Source organism: Neomonachus schauinslandi, chromosome 8 (assembly GCF_002201575.2).
Source record: "Neomonachus schauinslandi chromosome 8, ASM220157v2, whole genome shotgun sequence".
Classification (NCBI taxonomy): Eukaryota; Metazoa; Chordata; class Mammalia; order Carnivora; family Phocidae; genus Neomonachus; species Neomonachus schauinslandi.
The window spans coordinates 103,904,297-103,921,873 of NC_058410.1; the positions used below are offsets into that span (position 1 = coordinate 103,904,297).

Sequence of the window (17,577 nt, forward strand, 5' to 3'; positions counted from 1 at the left end):
GGCTGCCTACCCCCTTGATTTTCCTTGTGATCTAGTAAGTCTGAAGGTAGACCTCAAATGAAATTCTAGAAAAACTGAAGAAATTTGGAGAAATAATTATACTTCCATAGATATTCCCCCTTTAACGCCATGACCTGTTATTCCTGATGTGCTTTCACATTAATTTATGCACATGTTTTTTTCTTGCCTAGAAACTGGTCAAAATCCAAAAAGTGGCTTTTAGCACTTTTTGAGAAAACTATTCCAGATATGAAAACATATAGATCTGCAAAAGATAATTCCATGGTAAGTATCCCTGAGCTTTTTTGTTAAAATATGTGGGATGAAAACAGTAATAAGCTATGATTTTTAAAATAATTTTTTTCTCAAAAATCATGAGATTATTTAGGTAACATTTTGTGTCAAGTACTGTGTTGGATTTCTACACTATTCTATTAAACAACCTCATAATAATGAGGTAGGTATTAATAGTCTTCTACGTAAGAAAAAAACTAAAGCTACAGACAACAACATATAACAAGGTGCTGAGGTTTTTATTGATTTATATATTATACAGTTGTGTCAACAGTGACAGGTGGGAGTTATGGCACATTAGACAAGGATAGCAGAGCTCTGCAAAGCAGACTTTGTTCTTGATGCCACTACCACTAATTATTTCTCTTTTCAAATAAAGGGAGGTAGTAAGGTATAATTTGAAAAGCAAGGCACTGGAAGCCACTGTTCGAAGTGTCCTAGGTCTGTGGTTCTTCAAGTGTGGTTCCTAGACCAGTGGTACCAACATCGCCTGGGGACCACTCAGTCAGAGCCTCTGGGGTGGAGCCCACCAATCTGTGGTTTCATAGGCCTTCCAGGTGGTTCTGATGCTTGTGTAATGACAAGTTCTCAACCCTGCCTGCTCATCAGAATCTCTGGGAGCTTTTGAAAACTACCTGATTGTCCAGACCCCCTCCCCACCTTGGAGACTGGGATTCACTTGGTCTGAATACGGGCTCAAATCCAGTCCCCAGTCTCATGACCTTGGGCATGGCACCTGGCCTCTTGGCTCAATTTCTACATCTACCTCACAGAATGTGGGGATTAAATGAGTTAATATTTGTGAAGCAGTTAGAGAGTAGTGAGGACTACATAAGAGTTTATACCGTGTGTTTATCATTAAAAATATGACCTTTTATTTATTTTTTTAAAGATTTTTATTTATTTATTTGAGAGAGGAAGTGAGAGAGAGAGAGAGAGAGAGGGTGTGCATGCATGCACAAGCATGGGCGAGAGGCAGAGGGAGAGGGAGAAGCGGACTCCCCACTGAGCAGGGAGCCCGACACGGGGCTCCATCCCAGGATCAGGAGATCATGACCTGACCCGAAGGCAGACGCTTAACCACCCAGGTGCCCCCAAAATCAGACCTTTTAGTATTTATAGATGATATCTAGTGCTTTTGTTCCCTTGCCTTTCATAATTATAGCAAGTGTTATCACAAGCAACTCTACCTAACACTGGAGAGGAAGATTGCTTCAGAAAAAAAGGGACGTATGAATGTTTAGATATCTCCCACCTGAATAAAGGGAATAGAAAGCTACTCTGGAATGCCCCACATTGATAAACGGTGTTTCAGCTAAGGATTCTATTTTACAAACAGACCCAGACAAACACATTTTTGTTTGCATAATTTTCCAGGATTTAGGGGTGAAGAGGCATGTGTATAAAAGCTGCACTCAGATAGATCTGTAATCGATGGGCCTGACAAACAGGGTTTTTAATGCCCCAACTAAAACTCTCCACTGACAGTACTTCTAGAGTGGCATTTCTTTTTCCTACTCTGAAGAAATGAGGCATTTTTAATCCTATGTACTCTAACTCTCTATTTGAATAAAGACAGATTTTGAAGTTTGCTGAAGCTAATCCACTGTTTAAGACTTTGGGACAGAACTCAGTTTGAACATTCAGGAGCAGTTTTCATTTTTTTATGTATCATTTCTGTTTCTTCCAGCAGTATTCACACTGAGCTTGTGTTTTGCACCCAATTTTTTTTTTAATGTGGTCTAAGAAGAAAATAAAAGATTCTGTTGTCTTCTGTATAAGTAGATTTCAACGGCTAGTTAAGCAGAAGACTGGAAGAAGTTTTCGTTTTTTGGAAATATCACACACACATTTCATCACATCATAAACATCAAGTGTGATGATTTCTCCCTTGTTATTCTAGATATGTATTAAACTAGTGTTTTCATTTAAAACGAACATTGCACCAGAATAGCATATCCAGAGAATGAAATCCATGTATAGGATTTTCCATGAGATGTAAACTTGGTGTTATAATAATTTATGTTGTATGATAGAAACTAGCAGTAAATAAAATTTATACTTAAATGATTTTCAATTTTGCTAGCCCATTGTTACAGTAACAATAACGATAAGACATTGCTAACATTTATGGGGAGCTTACTCTGTGCTAGGCATAATATTACACATTTCACAAATTCGTGACTCATTTGTTTTTCACAGCAACTCTAATACCCAGCAAACTGGGGATTATTAAAACCAGAAAGCTGAGGATTAGAGTGGTTAATCACTTTTGAAACATTACGTGTCTTTGTAAGTCACAGTACTAGTCTCTCATCGTGTATTTTCTTTGATGGTGATTTAACAGTTGTTTCATGTATCCTAAGATCTGAAGCAAAACTACTACATGATGGTACAATACAATTCTCTTAATCCCTAATCCATGTGAGTTGTGGGCTGTCTCTCTCATGGGGCAGTATAGGACAGTAGCTAAGAGTGTGGGCTCTGGAGCCAGGGCCAAGCTCACAGAGTTTGAATCCCAGCTCAACCACCGACAAGCCACCTGTCCTGGCAAAGTTCCCTAACTTAATTGTGCTTCAGTTTCCTCAAATGTGAAATGGTGAAGATAATAGTATCTACTTCTTCGAATTGTGCTGAGGATTGAATGGTTCGATACTTGCAAAGCACTTAAAACAGTCCTTGCCTTCGCAAGCAATGACTAGGCATTAGCTGCCATTATTTTTATAACCTGAACCTGAGTTATTTAAGATTCAAAATACATGAGTAACTTAATGAAAATGTGTCTGAATTTCTTCCCCATGATGGGGAATGACCATTGACAAAGGTGTGACTGGGAAACCTCCCAGTGAAGATAAATCTTTCATGGAATTTGTGTGATGACCTGAGAGCAACCATCAGTGGCCTTGGATGGGGCCCTGATCTTAGTTGGCACCATTCCAGTCAAATACTACTTCTCTGCATATTGTGGTATTTATACCATATCCTGGCTTGGCAGTGCTTTCTCCATGGTGTATAGGCTGAGAATCTTCATGGCAAATGGGGGAAGGGTTGTCTCTGGAATGCTCCAGATATCTGTGTTTCTGTGTTGCTTGCATTTTCCTAAAAGCAGAGGTTTATTTTAAAAATTTGTCAAAATGATAATATGTACTAAGTTTTGTTTTAAGCTCTTGATAGGTAGTAACTGATTTAATTCTCACAACAATCCTCTGAGGTAGGTACCATGTTATGACCATTTTATAGATGATGAAATTGAGACACAGAGCTTAAAGTAACTTGTCCAATGTTACCCAGGTCTTGACTAACTAAGCCAGGTTCTGGTTCCATGTGTGAGGATCTTGGAAGTTGCCACTCCATCCTAACAACAAGTACAAGGCTGAACAAACCAATATTAGAATTATCAGACTGGGACTTTAAAACAACTATGATTAATATGCCAAGGGCTTTAATGCGTAAATTTAGACAGCATGCCAGAACAGAGAGACAATATAAGCAGAGAGATGGAAATCCTAAGAATGAACCACAATTAAATGCTAGATATAATAAACAATATAACATAAATGAAGGATGTCTTTGATGGGCTTATTTGTAGACTGGCAGAGCTGAGAAAAGAATCTCTAGAGGATATATCAGTTGAATTTCCAAAAACTGAAAAGCAAAGAGAACAAAGACTAAAAAAAAGAACAGAATACCCAAAAACTATGGAACTGTGGGGCAACTGTAAAAGGGATAGCATACATACAGTGGGAATACTAGAAGGAGAAGAAAGGGAAAAAGGAATAGAAGAAGTATTGGACACAATAATGACAGAATTTTCCACAATTGATGTCAGACACCAAACCATAGATCCAGGAAGCTCAGAGAACACCAAGCACGTCAACACCAAAAGCATATCATTTTTAAATTACAAAAAACCAAAGATAAAAAATCCTAAAGAAGCCAGAAGGAAAAAACACCATATCAATAGAGGAACAAAGATAATAATTATATCTGACTTCCCCTTAGAAACCATGCAAAGCAAAAATAGTATAGAGTGAAATATTAAGAGTTGAGTGAGAAAAAAAAAAAAAAAGAAAACACACCAATCTGGAATTCTGCACCCTGTGAAATTATCCTTTAAAAGTGAAGGAGAAATAAAGGCTTTTGCAGACAAACAAAAAATGAGGGAGTTTGTTGTCAGTAGACCTTCCTTACAAGAAATATTAAAGGAAGTTCTTCAGCGAGAAGAAAAATAATACAGGTCAGAAATTCAGATCTATATAAAGAAGGGAAGAGCATCAAAGAAGAAATAAGTAAAGGTGAAATAGAAATTTATTTTCCTATTCTTAATTGATCTAACAGGTAACAATTTGTTCAAATTATAGCAATACTATATTCAGATTATACACACACACACACACACACACACATATATATAGACACACACACTTATGTGTGCTTATATATAAATGAAATCATTATGTGTGGTTATCTGCATGCCTGTCTGAATCCTTTATCATATCCTTCTATAATAATAATCCAGTAAATAAAATGTTTCTCTCACTTTTAGCCAATTAACTGAACCTGAGGAAGGGGTTGTGGGAACCTCTGATTTATACAGCCAGTCAGCTGGAAGTACAGATAGCAGCCTAGACTTGCAGCTGGCATCTGAAGTCCAAGGAGGAGGCTCTTAGAACCTCCAATCTGTAGCCAGTTGGTCCAAAGTACAGGTAATAACCTGGGCTGTGACTGGCATCTGAAGGGCAGGTGGGAGGTGGAGAAAGGGCATAGTCTTGTAGGACAAAACCCTTAACCTGCAGAACCACATGCTAGTTCTGGGTAGATGGTGTCAGGATTGAGTTGAACTGAGTTGAATTATAGGGCACCCAGGTAGTGTCCTGAGTATTTTTATTGTTGTTTGGGACTCCTCCTTCCACATATACACACACATTAGAAATTGGTACCAGAACTCCAGAGCGAGGATGTCCTCTTTACCACTCCTTTTCAACATAGTACTGGAAGTCCTATGCAATAAATCAAGAAAGGAAATAAAAGTTACACATATTGGGAAAGAAGACATAAAACTGTCTTTGTTCACAGATGTCATGATCATATTTGTAGAAAATCCAAGAGAATCAACAAAAAACTACTGGAACTAACAAACAATTACAGCAAAGTTGCAGGATACAAGTTAATATCCAAAAGTTAATTGCTTTCCCATGTACCAATAAAGAATGTGTGGAGTATGAAATTAGAAACACAATGTGCCATTTACATTAGTATTCCCCAAAATGAAATACTTGGTATAAACCTGACAAAAGGTATATAAGCTCTGTATGAGGAAAGCTACAAAACTCTGATGAACAAAACCAAAGAACTATGTAAATAGATATTTTATGTTCATGGATAGGAAGATTCAATATTGTCAAGATGTCAGTTCTTCCCAACTCAACCTATACATTCAATGCAGTCTCAATCAAAATCCCAGTGAAGTTATTTTATGGATATCAACAAACTGATTCTAAAGTTTATATGGAGAGACAAAGACCCAGAATCACCAACACAGTATTCAAGGAGAAGAACAAAGTTCTTCAAAAGAGCAATGCTACCCAACTTCAAGATTTACTGTAATGTTATAGTGTGGTATTGGTGAAAGAATAGACAAGTAGATCAATGGAACAGAATAGAGAGCCCAGAAATAGACCCCTTTAAATATAATCAGCTGACCTTTGACAAAGAAGCAGGAGGCAATATAGTGAAACAAAGATAGACTCTTCAACAGATGGTGCAGGAACAACTGGACATCCACATGCAAAACAAAAAGAAAGAAAGAACGCATCTAGATAGAGATCTTATACAATTCACAAAAATTCACTCAAATGAATCACAGATGTAAGTGTAAAATGCAAAAGTATAAAACTACTAGAAGATAACCTAGGAGAAAACCTAGTTTACCTTGGGTATGGTGATGCCTATTTAGATATAACATCAAATGCACAATCCATGAGAGAAGATGGAAGCATATGAAAAGATGCTCCACATCATATGTCTTCAGGGAAATGCAAATGAAAACAACCCTGAGAGACCACTACACTCATTCTGGTCAGAATCTGGAACACTGACAACAGCTCACCTCCTGGTGAGGACGTGGAGCAACAGGAACTCTCCTTCATTGTTAATGGGAATGCAAAATGGTGGAGACACTTTGGAAGACACTTTGGTGGTTTCTTACAAAACAGAGCATACTCTTGCCATAAAATCTAGTAGTTGTGCTCCTTGATATTTGCCCAAATGACTTGAAAACTTATGTCCACACTAAAACCTGCATATGGATGTTTATAATAGTTTTATTCATAACTGCTAAAACTTGGAAGCCACCAAGATGCCCTTTAATAGGTAAATAAACTGTGGTACATCTAGGGAATGGAATATTATTCAGCGCTAAAAAGAAATGAGCCATCAAGCCATGAAAAGACATGAAGGAACCATAAATGTATATTACTAAGTGAAAGAGACCAATCTAAGAAGGCTATATAATGTATGGTTTCAGCTATATGACATTCTGCAAAAGGCAGGATGTGGAGAAAGGAAAAAGATCAGTGGTTGTTGGGGAGGGAGGAGAGAGACATTGGCAGAGCATAGAGAATTTTTAGGGCAGTGAAAATAATTTGTATGACATTATAATGGTGGATATATATCATCATGCATTTGTCCCAACCCATAGATTTTACAATGCCAAGAGTGAACCCTAAGGTAAACTATGGAATTCAGGTGATTGTGATGTGTCAATGTCCTTGATCCATGGTAAAAAAAAAAAATACCATTTTGGTGAATGGTATTGTTAAGTAGGGAAGACTATGCATGCGTGGGGGTAAGGGTTATATGGGAATTCTTTGTACTTTCAATTTTATTGTAAACTTAAAATTGCTCTAAAAAATAAAGTCTTTAAGAAAAAAAAAAAAAAACGAAGCCAGGATTTGAACCAATGCAGTAAAGCAGTTGTGCTCTAGAGTCCCTATTCCTAATTACTATGCTACCGGTAAGTGTATAAAACCCTTAGCATGCCTCAAGCTGCAGACCTAGGAATGGCAGAAATAATATATTTGAGATTAAGGAAAAATTCATGGTCTTTGTTTATTAACATCATTCTTTGTCACATAGCTGTGGTTTGATAAAATGTCTTTCTTTTAACAGACGTTAATGCAGGCTATGCTGGATATCGTAGAGACGGAAAGAAAGGAAGAAATGAGCCCCAATTATGGGCTCTTATTACTTTGGGCTTCTCTGTCCAATGCTGTCCCTGTAAGTATATTAGTAAAGTAAGGATTACACTTCTGTCTACTGCAATTTCAGTTTTTTTTCCTTCATTATTCTTTCTTTTTTTCAGTCTTTTCACTTCTTGATTATGGGAAAGAAAAAGGCTACAGTGGATTTGGTTGTGAGCTAGAAAAACAAAACTGAATGCCTAATGAAATCTGATAAGATCACAAAGGAGGCAGAGCAAGATGTCAAGTGAATTCTGCCCTCTGCAAGGCAAGCCTGTAGCAGGCTAAGGGAAAAGCTTGCACCTTGGGGTTAGTTGTGACAACACCTGCTTATGGAGTACTTTCTTTGTCAGGCAACATACTTAGTATTGGTGCTGCAAAGATGAGTAAGTCTTGACTCCAACATTTTATTGGGGAGAGAGTAGGTAAATGGATAGTCTGGGATAGAATTGGGCTTGAATCAAGATAACCCCCGCCAGAGCTATAGAATCTCATGGAGAGAATTTAAACCCTCAGCCTCCATTTCCTCATGGGTAACAAAGGGATAATACAACTCCTGATATAGTCCTAGGACTTGGGTACATAATAAATGGTAACCCTCCTTTCTCCACAAGGTGGTTGTGAGGATTCAGTGACATAAACCCAACTGGTGCCCAGTGAATATTAGTTCTTTGTCTTCCCCTCTACCCATTCTCCTTCGGCACACCATTCCTGTTTGTGTTTCTTGGCGTCTTGGTCCTGTAAGCTTCCCCATGAATGGAGCTGGTGACTTTGGAACTCACAATACTAAAGAGAGCAGAGACTTTTTAACTGTTTCTTTCTAAAGCTGTTATGAACTAGATTAAAGCCATGTGATATGTCTGCCCCTTCTTGCCTGATGCACATCAGGGAGGATCTCACATTAGCTTAAGCTGCACTGGTATTATTTGAGGAATTAAAGGGTGACCTTTTTTACATATTTGTTTTCTACTGAACAGGAATATTCAACCCATCTCTAATGATAAAGGTGGCCATTTTCTTTTTTCTTCTAACAAATAGAAATGAGATATTTCAGGTATTATTTATTTCTCCTTCCTCTTAGTGAAGGCTTTCTAAGTACTGATAGTCTAGTTTCTTTTCACGTGTTATAAAACTGATTGAGTAAAGAGCAGAAATAGAAATTCTGGCCTCTCTGCTATATGTAGTTCATCTGGCATGGGCAAATAAAAATCGTCTAATCCTTTCCCCTTCTTTATGTACCTCTGATATTACGCCCTGATTTCTCTTTGCATTGCTTTCTTGGATACTGATTAAGCTATAGCAAAATGAAAAGGCGAACATCAGAACAGCTCCCAAAGCAGCAACAAAACAGCCACTCCTGTCACAGGATTAATTTTCAAGATCTCATTAGAGAGATCCTCCAGAAGAAAGGGACACAAAGCCCCATTGATCTGACTCAGGGGAAGTCAGTTCTTTGGAATTTGTTCCTGGCACCGGCCTGAAAGGATTTAAATAATGAATTTCAGAAAGAAAGTGTCTGATGATTAGTCAGAGTTCCATTTTGCTGGCTGTCATTGGCACCTCCAAGAAGCAGCTGGTGTGCAGGCAGAGACCCTGGAAAGGCTTTAGAGTCAGGCCCAAAGCCAAATCCCAGTGCTGGGTGACAGTGAGCCAAGTGTTTAACCTCTCTGAGCCTCAGTATTCTTATCTATAAAATAGGATGAATGTTATTTACCTCATAGGATGGTCATGAGCATTATTATTTTTAAGATATGGAAAGTGGCTGACAGTCCCTTGAAGAAAGAAGGTGCTCAGTGAATGTTAGCTTTCTTCTTTTATAAAAAGTAAGGCCATCATTTCAATCATTACGTTCAATGGCCCATTCATAAACTGCCCTGACTTCCAAAACTGGACCACTCAAATGCCCCAGGGTGGGAGTGGCCACTGCTATCTGGCTTCTGTGATCTCCCATCAACACTTAGAGAACCCCAAAAAGCCCCGCCATTGGACAGGTGGTGGGGCCTGGCCTTTCTTGGTGCCCAGGTCAGGTTCTCTTCTCTCCCATTCTGGGCTCTGCCTCAAAGCCCATGGAACTCAGAGCTAGGGCTTGAGGTAGTTGGGGACAGGACAGATCACTAGAAGGCTCCATGGTGGTCGAGGTGAACCTTGGTAGACTGGCCCAAAATATTAACCATAATCAGTAAAATCATTTGTATGGGAAAACCATTTCCAACTTACAAGAAATTCCTGCCAAATGAAATTTTTAGGAACATTTTTCCAAAACAAGTTTCACCGCTGACATTTTATCTTTGTTATCGCTTCTCCCAAGCTCTTTCCTAATCCTGACCCCACGACCCCCCATCCCACCCCACCTCACCCTCAACTCCCACAGCCTGTGTTGTCTGTCCCACCCATTGCCTGTACACTTAGTTCTTTTTTTCTCCTGATTTTTATTTCATATCCCCAACTAGATGTGAAAGTTCTTTGGGCAGGAATGATACCTTATACGTGTTTGTGTTTACCATGATTGTAGAAGACTGTCTGACCTGTTATAGAGACTCCATCAGTATTTGTTAAATCTCTTTTGAATGGAGGAATAAGTGATGCTGAAGAACATACCCATTTCATCTTCTCTTACTGGGCAGGGCTTTCCTCCTTGTCCCTTTCACCTTTGTTCTTACTCCAAATGAATTGCAGTGGCTGCTTGTGAAGTTCAGTGAGCCAGGTGGCCCTTCTCCTTTTTGAGCAGCCCTCATAGACCTGACCCCTTTGGCAAAATACTAATTGCTACTTTGGGGAGCAATTTTTAACTGGGAGTATGCAAAGATCCCAAGGTCATTTATTCTTGTTTGTTTCAGTAATATATGTAAATTTCTTATTTACTCATACCTGTCTTTTATGTGACTCTTCTTTTTAAAAAAATGTAATTGAGGGGCGCCTGGGTGGCTCAGTCGTTAAGCGTCTGCCTTCGGCTCAGGTCATGATCCCAGGGTCCTGGGATCGAGCCCCACATAGGGCTCCCTGCTCTGCGGGAAGCCTGCTTCTCCTTCTCCCACTCCCCCTGCTTGTGTTCCCTCTCTCGGGCTCTCTCTCTCTGTCAAATAAATAAATAAATTTTATTTATTTTTTTATATTTATATTTATATTTATATATATAATATTTTATATATATAATATATATATAATATTTTTACATATAATATATTTATATATATTTATATTATATTTATATTTATATTTTTTATATTTATAATATAAAATAAAAAAATAAATAAATAAATGTAATTGAGTTTTTTACCAAGTTTAAAAATGATAAATAGCACCTTCGTACAGCCATTTATAATTTAGCTGAATTCCTTGTGTTCATTACAAAATAAATATTACCCAATTTTTGTGAATCTCTAAATCTCTAAAACTCTAAGCACTATTTAGTATAACTCTGAACCCCTCTTTTGTATAACTGAAAATCTGTGTGCTATCACTAAGCTATTTTTCCCCCAGTATGAACTTTGACCCTTTAAATGAGATGAATTGAGTTTGGAGTGGTTATTAATTAAATCCAGTAATTCAGCACTTCCATCCGTAGATAATAGTAGCAGGGGCCTGAGTGGGGAGACAGAAGAGAGCTCTCTGAGCATGTTTCTTCTACTGTAAAATGGACTGGATAATGTCTAGGGTAAGTCTTCGATACTCTGAATCATGCCACGGAAAGAGGCTCTCCAGATGGTGGTGGCCTTGGTTCTCTGGTACCGTATTTACCCTGGCACCAGTGGGTTTCATGCCCCAGGGAGGAAAACCATGAGGAGGGTTGAATTTGGCTTACTTGACCGCTTGCTTCAGACAGTTGCTCTTCCCTTTTTGGCCACAGAGGGGAGTATTGGGATTATGTAAAGGTACTTAAAGTTACCTCACAAAAGAAACAAAAAGACTTAAGTGTTTCAAATATGAAGTAGTATCGGAGTCTTTCAGGACTGATTTTCCTAGATGAAATTTCTTTTACAATACATGTTTACAGAAAAGAGGCAAGGGAAACCCAAACTTCTTTTATGGATTTTATACAGGTTTCCTCTAGTGTGTAATCTAAAAATAGAAACAGGGGCGCCTGGGTGGCTCAGTCGGTTGAGCGTCTGCCTTCGGCTCAGGTCATGGTCCCAGGGTCCTGGGATCGAGCCCTGCATCAGGCTCCCTGCTCAGCAGGAAGCCGCCTTCTCCCTCTCCCACTCCCCCTGCTTGTGTTCCCTCTCTCGCTGTCTCTCTCTGTCAAATAAATAAATAAAATCTTTAAAAAAAAATAAAAAATAAAAATAAAAATAGAAACAAAAACATCTACCCGAGTTAGTGGAAAGTTAATTTTTGAAATATATGGCAGTATAATTTTAACCTTGTAATACCACAATGAGGAAAGATGTGAAATAATTTTCTTTGGTCTAGAGAGAGAATTTGCAAGCATGCTATGTTCAGTAACATTCAGGTGTGAAAGGACCATTATTTTTGATATTGACTACTCTCATAATTTAGTTTATGGGATTTGAGGTATATTTTTCTGCACTTATTGAAAATTACCATATTTTATTTGCAGAATATATGATTTGCTCATTCATTTCTATTTCACGAAAATTAAATTTTAAAAAATATTTTCATTTGGATTAACATTTTAAGTGTCATAATTTGCTGTTTCTGAATATTTAATGTATGCATATATAATATTTTATAATGTGTATTAGTAAAAAGAATCCTTCATTTTGTAGTAAAGATAATTTATATAAACAACAGAATTAAACTATAGTGACAGAATAAAAGTATAGATTTGACCTCTCAGAGGTCTGTAACATCTCTCTTGTTCATAAAATCTAGTTGTTTCCAAAACTGCTCCTTACTAGCATGCTTTTAAGTTTAATTTAAACATTTTCCTGGTTTCTTTTAATGTTTATGGTGAATACTAAGTATGCTTTTATTCACTGTCAAAGAAGGCTGTACTGTGTGATACATGTTTTTTGTTTTGTTTTGTTTTTTTAAGGTTGCATTTTGGACACTTGCATTTGTCCTCTCTCATCCCACTGTCCATGAGACCATTCTGGAAGGCATATCTTCTGTGTTTGGCACAGCAGGTACTAAACCTGAATGAACTTACCTGGTTGCAGAGATATCTAATGTGTGCTTGTCACATGTTATGGGCAAAACTAAATGCCCAGAATTTTATAGAAATTGAGCATAATCCAAAATTGAACACAAGTTGTTGTGTGTTTCAGGATATAAACCGATCAGGAAGATTCCTAGAATTTAATTACTGTCCAGGTGATTTTAGAGGGCATCTAGTCTAACCCCCTTACTTTCCAAATCATGAAAATGCTGGAGAGATTGTGATTTGCCTAATTTCCCTACTTAAATGTAAATACACACACACACACATACACACACAGGCTTTTTCTTCAAATCTCTTGGCCCCTCAATTATTTTTGGAATTCAGGATTTTCTAGATTTTGTAAAAAGTAATACAGTGCATATATTACATAACACAGATGTCAAGTAAGGTTTTGTCACCAAAGGAATTGTTTTAAAAGTTAGAGATTTGGGGGGTTAGAACTGTAGATGGGGATTGACACCTTGTATTTTTTAGTTCAGATTTGGACTCTTCAATCATCATCTGTTTTAATGGAGAGAGCATTCAACTACTTGTTTATTTGACCTGTTTGGAAGTAGTGTCTTTTAGAAAAACCTAAATATGTCAAATTATGTATTCTGATATAAAAAGAATAATAAATTACTTGGAAAAAAACAATGTAATAGGACAAAAGGTAGGATGCCAATTGACAGCACCCCCCTGCTTCATGATTGCTGAAAATATTTTATTTGATATTTCATTCTTTATTTTCTACTGCTTCTTAATGAATTAAAGGCAGAAAGCAAATTGGCTTGCTCAACATCACTATCTAAACCATACTGTCTCTTGAGCCTTGAGTCTTATCTCATAGAAATAGTGAGGATTAGAATCACTGAGTACAAACCATGCTAACAAGTTAGATTCTGGAGATACGTTAGTGAGTACAAGAGAAAACTACCTGCCTTTATGGAGCTTACCTCTACAAAGTTAGTGGAAATACTCATGCCTTTACGTCCACAAACAATAAAAGGGAATGTGTCCTTGACCGTCACATTTCCAACTTCAGCATTTCCTTACTAGAGTCTACTCCTCATTTAGGGTTCTCCAAAATCCTGGTCTTTAGGAAATCAAGAAGTAGTTATGGGATGGTGGAGATAATGCTGGGAGCCTGTCTGACCCAAAGGCTACAACAGAAGTATTACATTCATCTAAGTGTCTACAATACTTGAATCTTGAACTCTTGAACATAGTCCAATGGAGAAAGACAAAACCTTTATTCTTTTTCTACATTCTGGTTTATTTTTAGAACCCATTGTTCTCCACTGACAGACAAAGGCTCCTCCAAATAGCGATACCAGTGTATTAGCTACATATATATCAATGCTTTCAGTTTTTAAGACTCTTGCAAACTTGAAAACAATTTACATAAAATATCAAATTTTTTTGCTGTGTTTATATGGAAGCAATTCAGATCAATTCATGTATAAGATGTAGTAGCAGCTCAGGAATTTAGATGTGAGAGGAAATTACTCACTCACTCTTGGAGGTTGATATTAAAGAAGATATCCACGTGCCCATACAAAGGATCCTGTCAAAGAAAGCACATTAGAGTGCATGGAACAAGAATCTGACTCAATACAGCAGTTCTCCATTCTTAGTTCTTCACTATTACAAGATGACCATTTCTTTCTTGGAGATGTCCTTAGTGACTTGGACACCTCTTCACATCTCTATGGCCTCAGGCATGTTGCTCAACTTTCTTATAAGTTTCAGGGTACAAGCTGCTATTGAATCATTGGTCCTTTGTGTCTGGCTTTTTTTCACTTAGCATAATGTTTTATTTTGTATCATGATGTTATACATTAATTGATTTTCACATGTTGAATCTCCCTTGCATTCCTGGGATAAATCCTACTTAGTCATGTGGTATAATACATACAATTTTAATGGCTATAAAATATCCATATTACATATAGGTATTTATATCCATAGAGCATATATCATTTTTATGTTGCTGGATTCAATTTGCTAGTGTTTTATTAAGGAATTTTAGGAATTTTACATCTATATTAATAAGGGATATTGATTTATGGTTTTCTTTTCTTGTATTTGTCTGGGTTGGGTATCAGGATAATTCTGGCTTTATAGAATGACTTCAGAAGTATTCATTCCTCATATTTTTTGGAAGAGTTTGTGAAGGATTGATGTTAATTATTCTTTAACTATAGGATAGATTTACCAGTGAAGTGATCTGGTGCTGAGATTTTCTTTGGGAGAAGTTTTTGATTAATTCAATCACTCTACTTGTTACAGGTCTATTCAGAGTATATATTTCTTCTTTTTTATTAAAATATAACTGACACAAAACATTGTATTAATTTTAGGTGTGCAATGTAATGATTTGCAATATGCATATGCTATGAAATGATCACCACAATCAGTTTAGTTAACATCCATTATCACACAGCTATAATTTTTTTCTTGTGATGCAAACTTTTAAGATCTACTTTCTTATCAACTTTCAAATGCATAATACAGTGTTGCTAACTGGTTACCATTGCTGTACATTACAGACCCAGAAAAATAGGGACACTGAACGAATTTGCATGTCATCCTTATGCAGGGGCCATGCTAAACTTCTCTGTATTGTTTTACATTTAGTAACACTATTTTTTCTTGGGTCAGTTTTGTAGTTTGTGTCTTTTTAAGGAATTTGTCCATTTCATCTAAGTTATTTAACTTGGTACATATAACTTCATATTATTGCCCACAGTCTTTTTTATTTCTGTAAAATCACTAGAAAAGTATCTCCCTCATCCTTGATTTTAATAATTGTGTCCTCTCTCTTTTTTCCTTGGTCAGTATAGCTAAAGGATTGTCCATTTTGTTTTCAAAGAACTAGCTTTTGGTTTTGTTGATTTTGTTTGATTTTATTTTTTTATATCACTTTTCTATTCACTATTTCATTTTTCTCTGTCCTCATCTTTATTATTTATAATTTATATCTCTTTATGAATATTCTTTATTTTGTTCTTTAAACACAATTTTTCTTAAAGTCTTTGACCATATTTAAAATCTCTTATTTAAAGTCTTTTTTTTTTTTCATAAGTCCAACATTTGGGTTTTTTCAGGGATAGTTTCTACTGATTGCTTTTTTCCCCTGTGTATGGTCTATGTTTTCTTGTTCCATGTATTATTGGATATTTCTCATTGCATGTCTTGCATTTTTTTTTGAAAACTGGACATTTTAAATAATACAGTGTAGCAACTCTGGAAATCAGATTCTCCTGTTTCCTCATGGTTTATTGCTGTTGCTGCTTGTCATAGCCTTGTTTGTGTGTTTATTTATTGACTTCATTAACTAATTCTGGAAATTGTGTATTATTACACTGTATTTTGTATTATTATCATGTGTTGCCACATATGTTTCTGCTTGGTTAGTTTAGTATTCAGCTAATAGTTGGACAAAGATTTCTTTACACTAAGAACCAATAAGACTTCCATATTTGCATGTTTAGGATTTTGTTTGCATGTTGGAGCATGCCTTCAACACTCAACTAAGCAGTTGGTAGCACTGCCTTAACTTTCACTTCCCACTTGCACAGAAACTCAAGGTCAGCCATAGGTAGACAGTAGAGCCTTCTCAGGTCTTTCCTGAGCCTGAATGAGGCCTTGGGCATTTGTGCAGTCCTACAAAATTGCATGCATTTTTATATTTCCAGGAATACACTGGACCTTTTAAAGACCCGGGGACGTCTCATTCCCTAGCTCTTCATTTTAATCTTTTTGGTTTGCCTGTTGTTTGTCCAAACTGTTATCTATTGCCTCCCGTAGCTGCAAAGTTAATTATCCTTAAAGGTTTCCAACCAATACCCCTGGGGGAAATTCCACTGTGTGAGTTCCAAGTCAGGTCAGATAAAGATAGTCTTATAAGTGGGACCTTTGGGGACCTGCCAGATAGGTCACATAATGAGAACTCTCTAGGAATGAGGTCTTGAAGGAGTTCCAATCTTATTCTCACCCCTCTGGTAACTGCTGGGCTGCTGGTTTGCACTGTGGTTGTAGGCTATTGGTTTTCAAGGCTACCGTGGAGCTATGGAGAGAGGGATGGGAATAGGGCAAGTTAAAGTGTCATTAAGCTTGTTCTTCTTACGAAGATTTAGCCATTTTTCTTGGATAAACACTCCCTGGGTTGCTGCAAGCCTTTGGTTAATTTCCAAAGTTCTGAAAAAGTTGATTCTGACAAATTTTATCAGATTTTTCATTGATTTTAAAGAGGGACTCTTTGGAGTTCTTAGTCTGCCATTTTTGCTGACATTACCCTGAACCGTAAGTTTTAAAATTTCCTTTAGGAAACCTTCCAGATTCATTGTTAACCCTTCATTCATCTATTTATCTGGTGGCCCTCAAATATCTTTTTGAGTACTCACTATGTCAAGGCATTATATGAAATATCAGGGCTATGAAGATGAGTGTGTGGTGCATGCTGTCAAGGAAGTTCATGAATGAAGTGCATTTTATAAAAATGAAAACAGATTTGGAAGTTTACAGAAGATGTTAGGAGAGAGAAAAGAACATTTACGATGTTTCTTTGGAGATGTACACTTGTTGATGAATTCTGTAGGTTTTCTGTACTTGGAATCTTTTCCTTGTTTTTATTCATCTTTCAGTCAGCTTGAATGTCATTTCCTCAGATAGATCTTTTAGGCTTGCCCTGTCTGAAGTCACTTTCCCTAACTCTGTGCTTAGTGATTCTCTGACTCACTTTTTTTGTTATCTAATATTTTCTGAACAAATTTAATGAACAAATACAAGCATATATTTTAAGAGATGAATGTCTTAGTTTAGCTTTCATTTGCGGTTTTATCACCTATCCCATTAGACAGCTTATATGAAATGAGTATTTTATGTAAAGAAGTTTCAGATAAGTTTCTGCCTCTAAGTTTTGAGTTAATAGAACCC

The 17,577-nt window shown here is 36.9% G+C and overlaps 1 protein-coding gene and 1 non-coding gene across 3 annotated transcripts in view; one reads left to right on the forward strand and one right to left on the reverse strand.

Moving 5' to 3' along the window:
* LOC110582099 (24-hydroxycholesterol 7-alpha-hydroxylase) overlaps positions 1–17,577 on the forward strand; it is an 88,661-nt gene that overhangs the window by 19,456 nt on the left and 51,628 nt on the right. For both annotated transcript variants that reach the window (XM_021692051.1, XM_021692052.1), the window contains exons 5-7: positions 192–285; positions 7,465–7,572; positions 12,532–12,622. In XM_021692051.1, the coding sequence (XP_021547726.1) occupies positions 192–285; positions 7,465–7,572; positions 12,532–12,622 (293 nt within the window). The remainder of the gene's footprint in view (positions 1–191; positions 286–7,464; positions 7,573–12,531; positions 12,623–17,577) is intronic.
* LOC123325602 lies at positions 15,194–15,300 on the reverse strand. Its single transcript, XR_006540537.1, has one exon. It is a non-coding gene; the product is annotated as a U6 spliceosomal RNA (small nuclear RNA).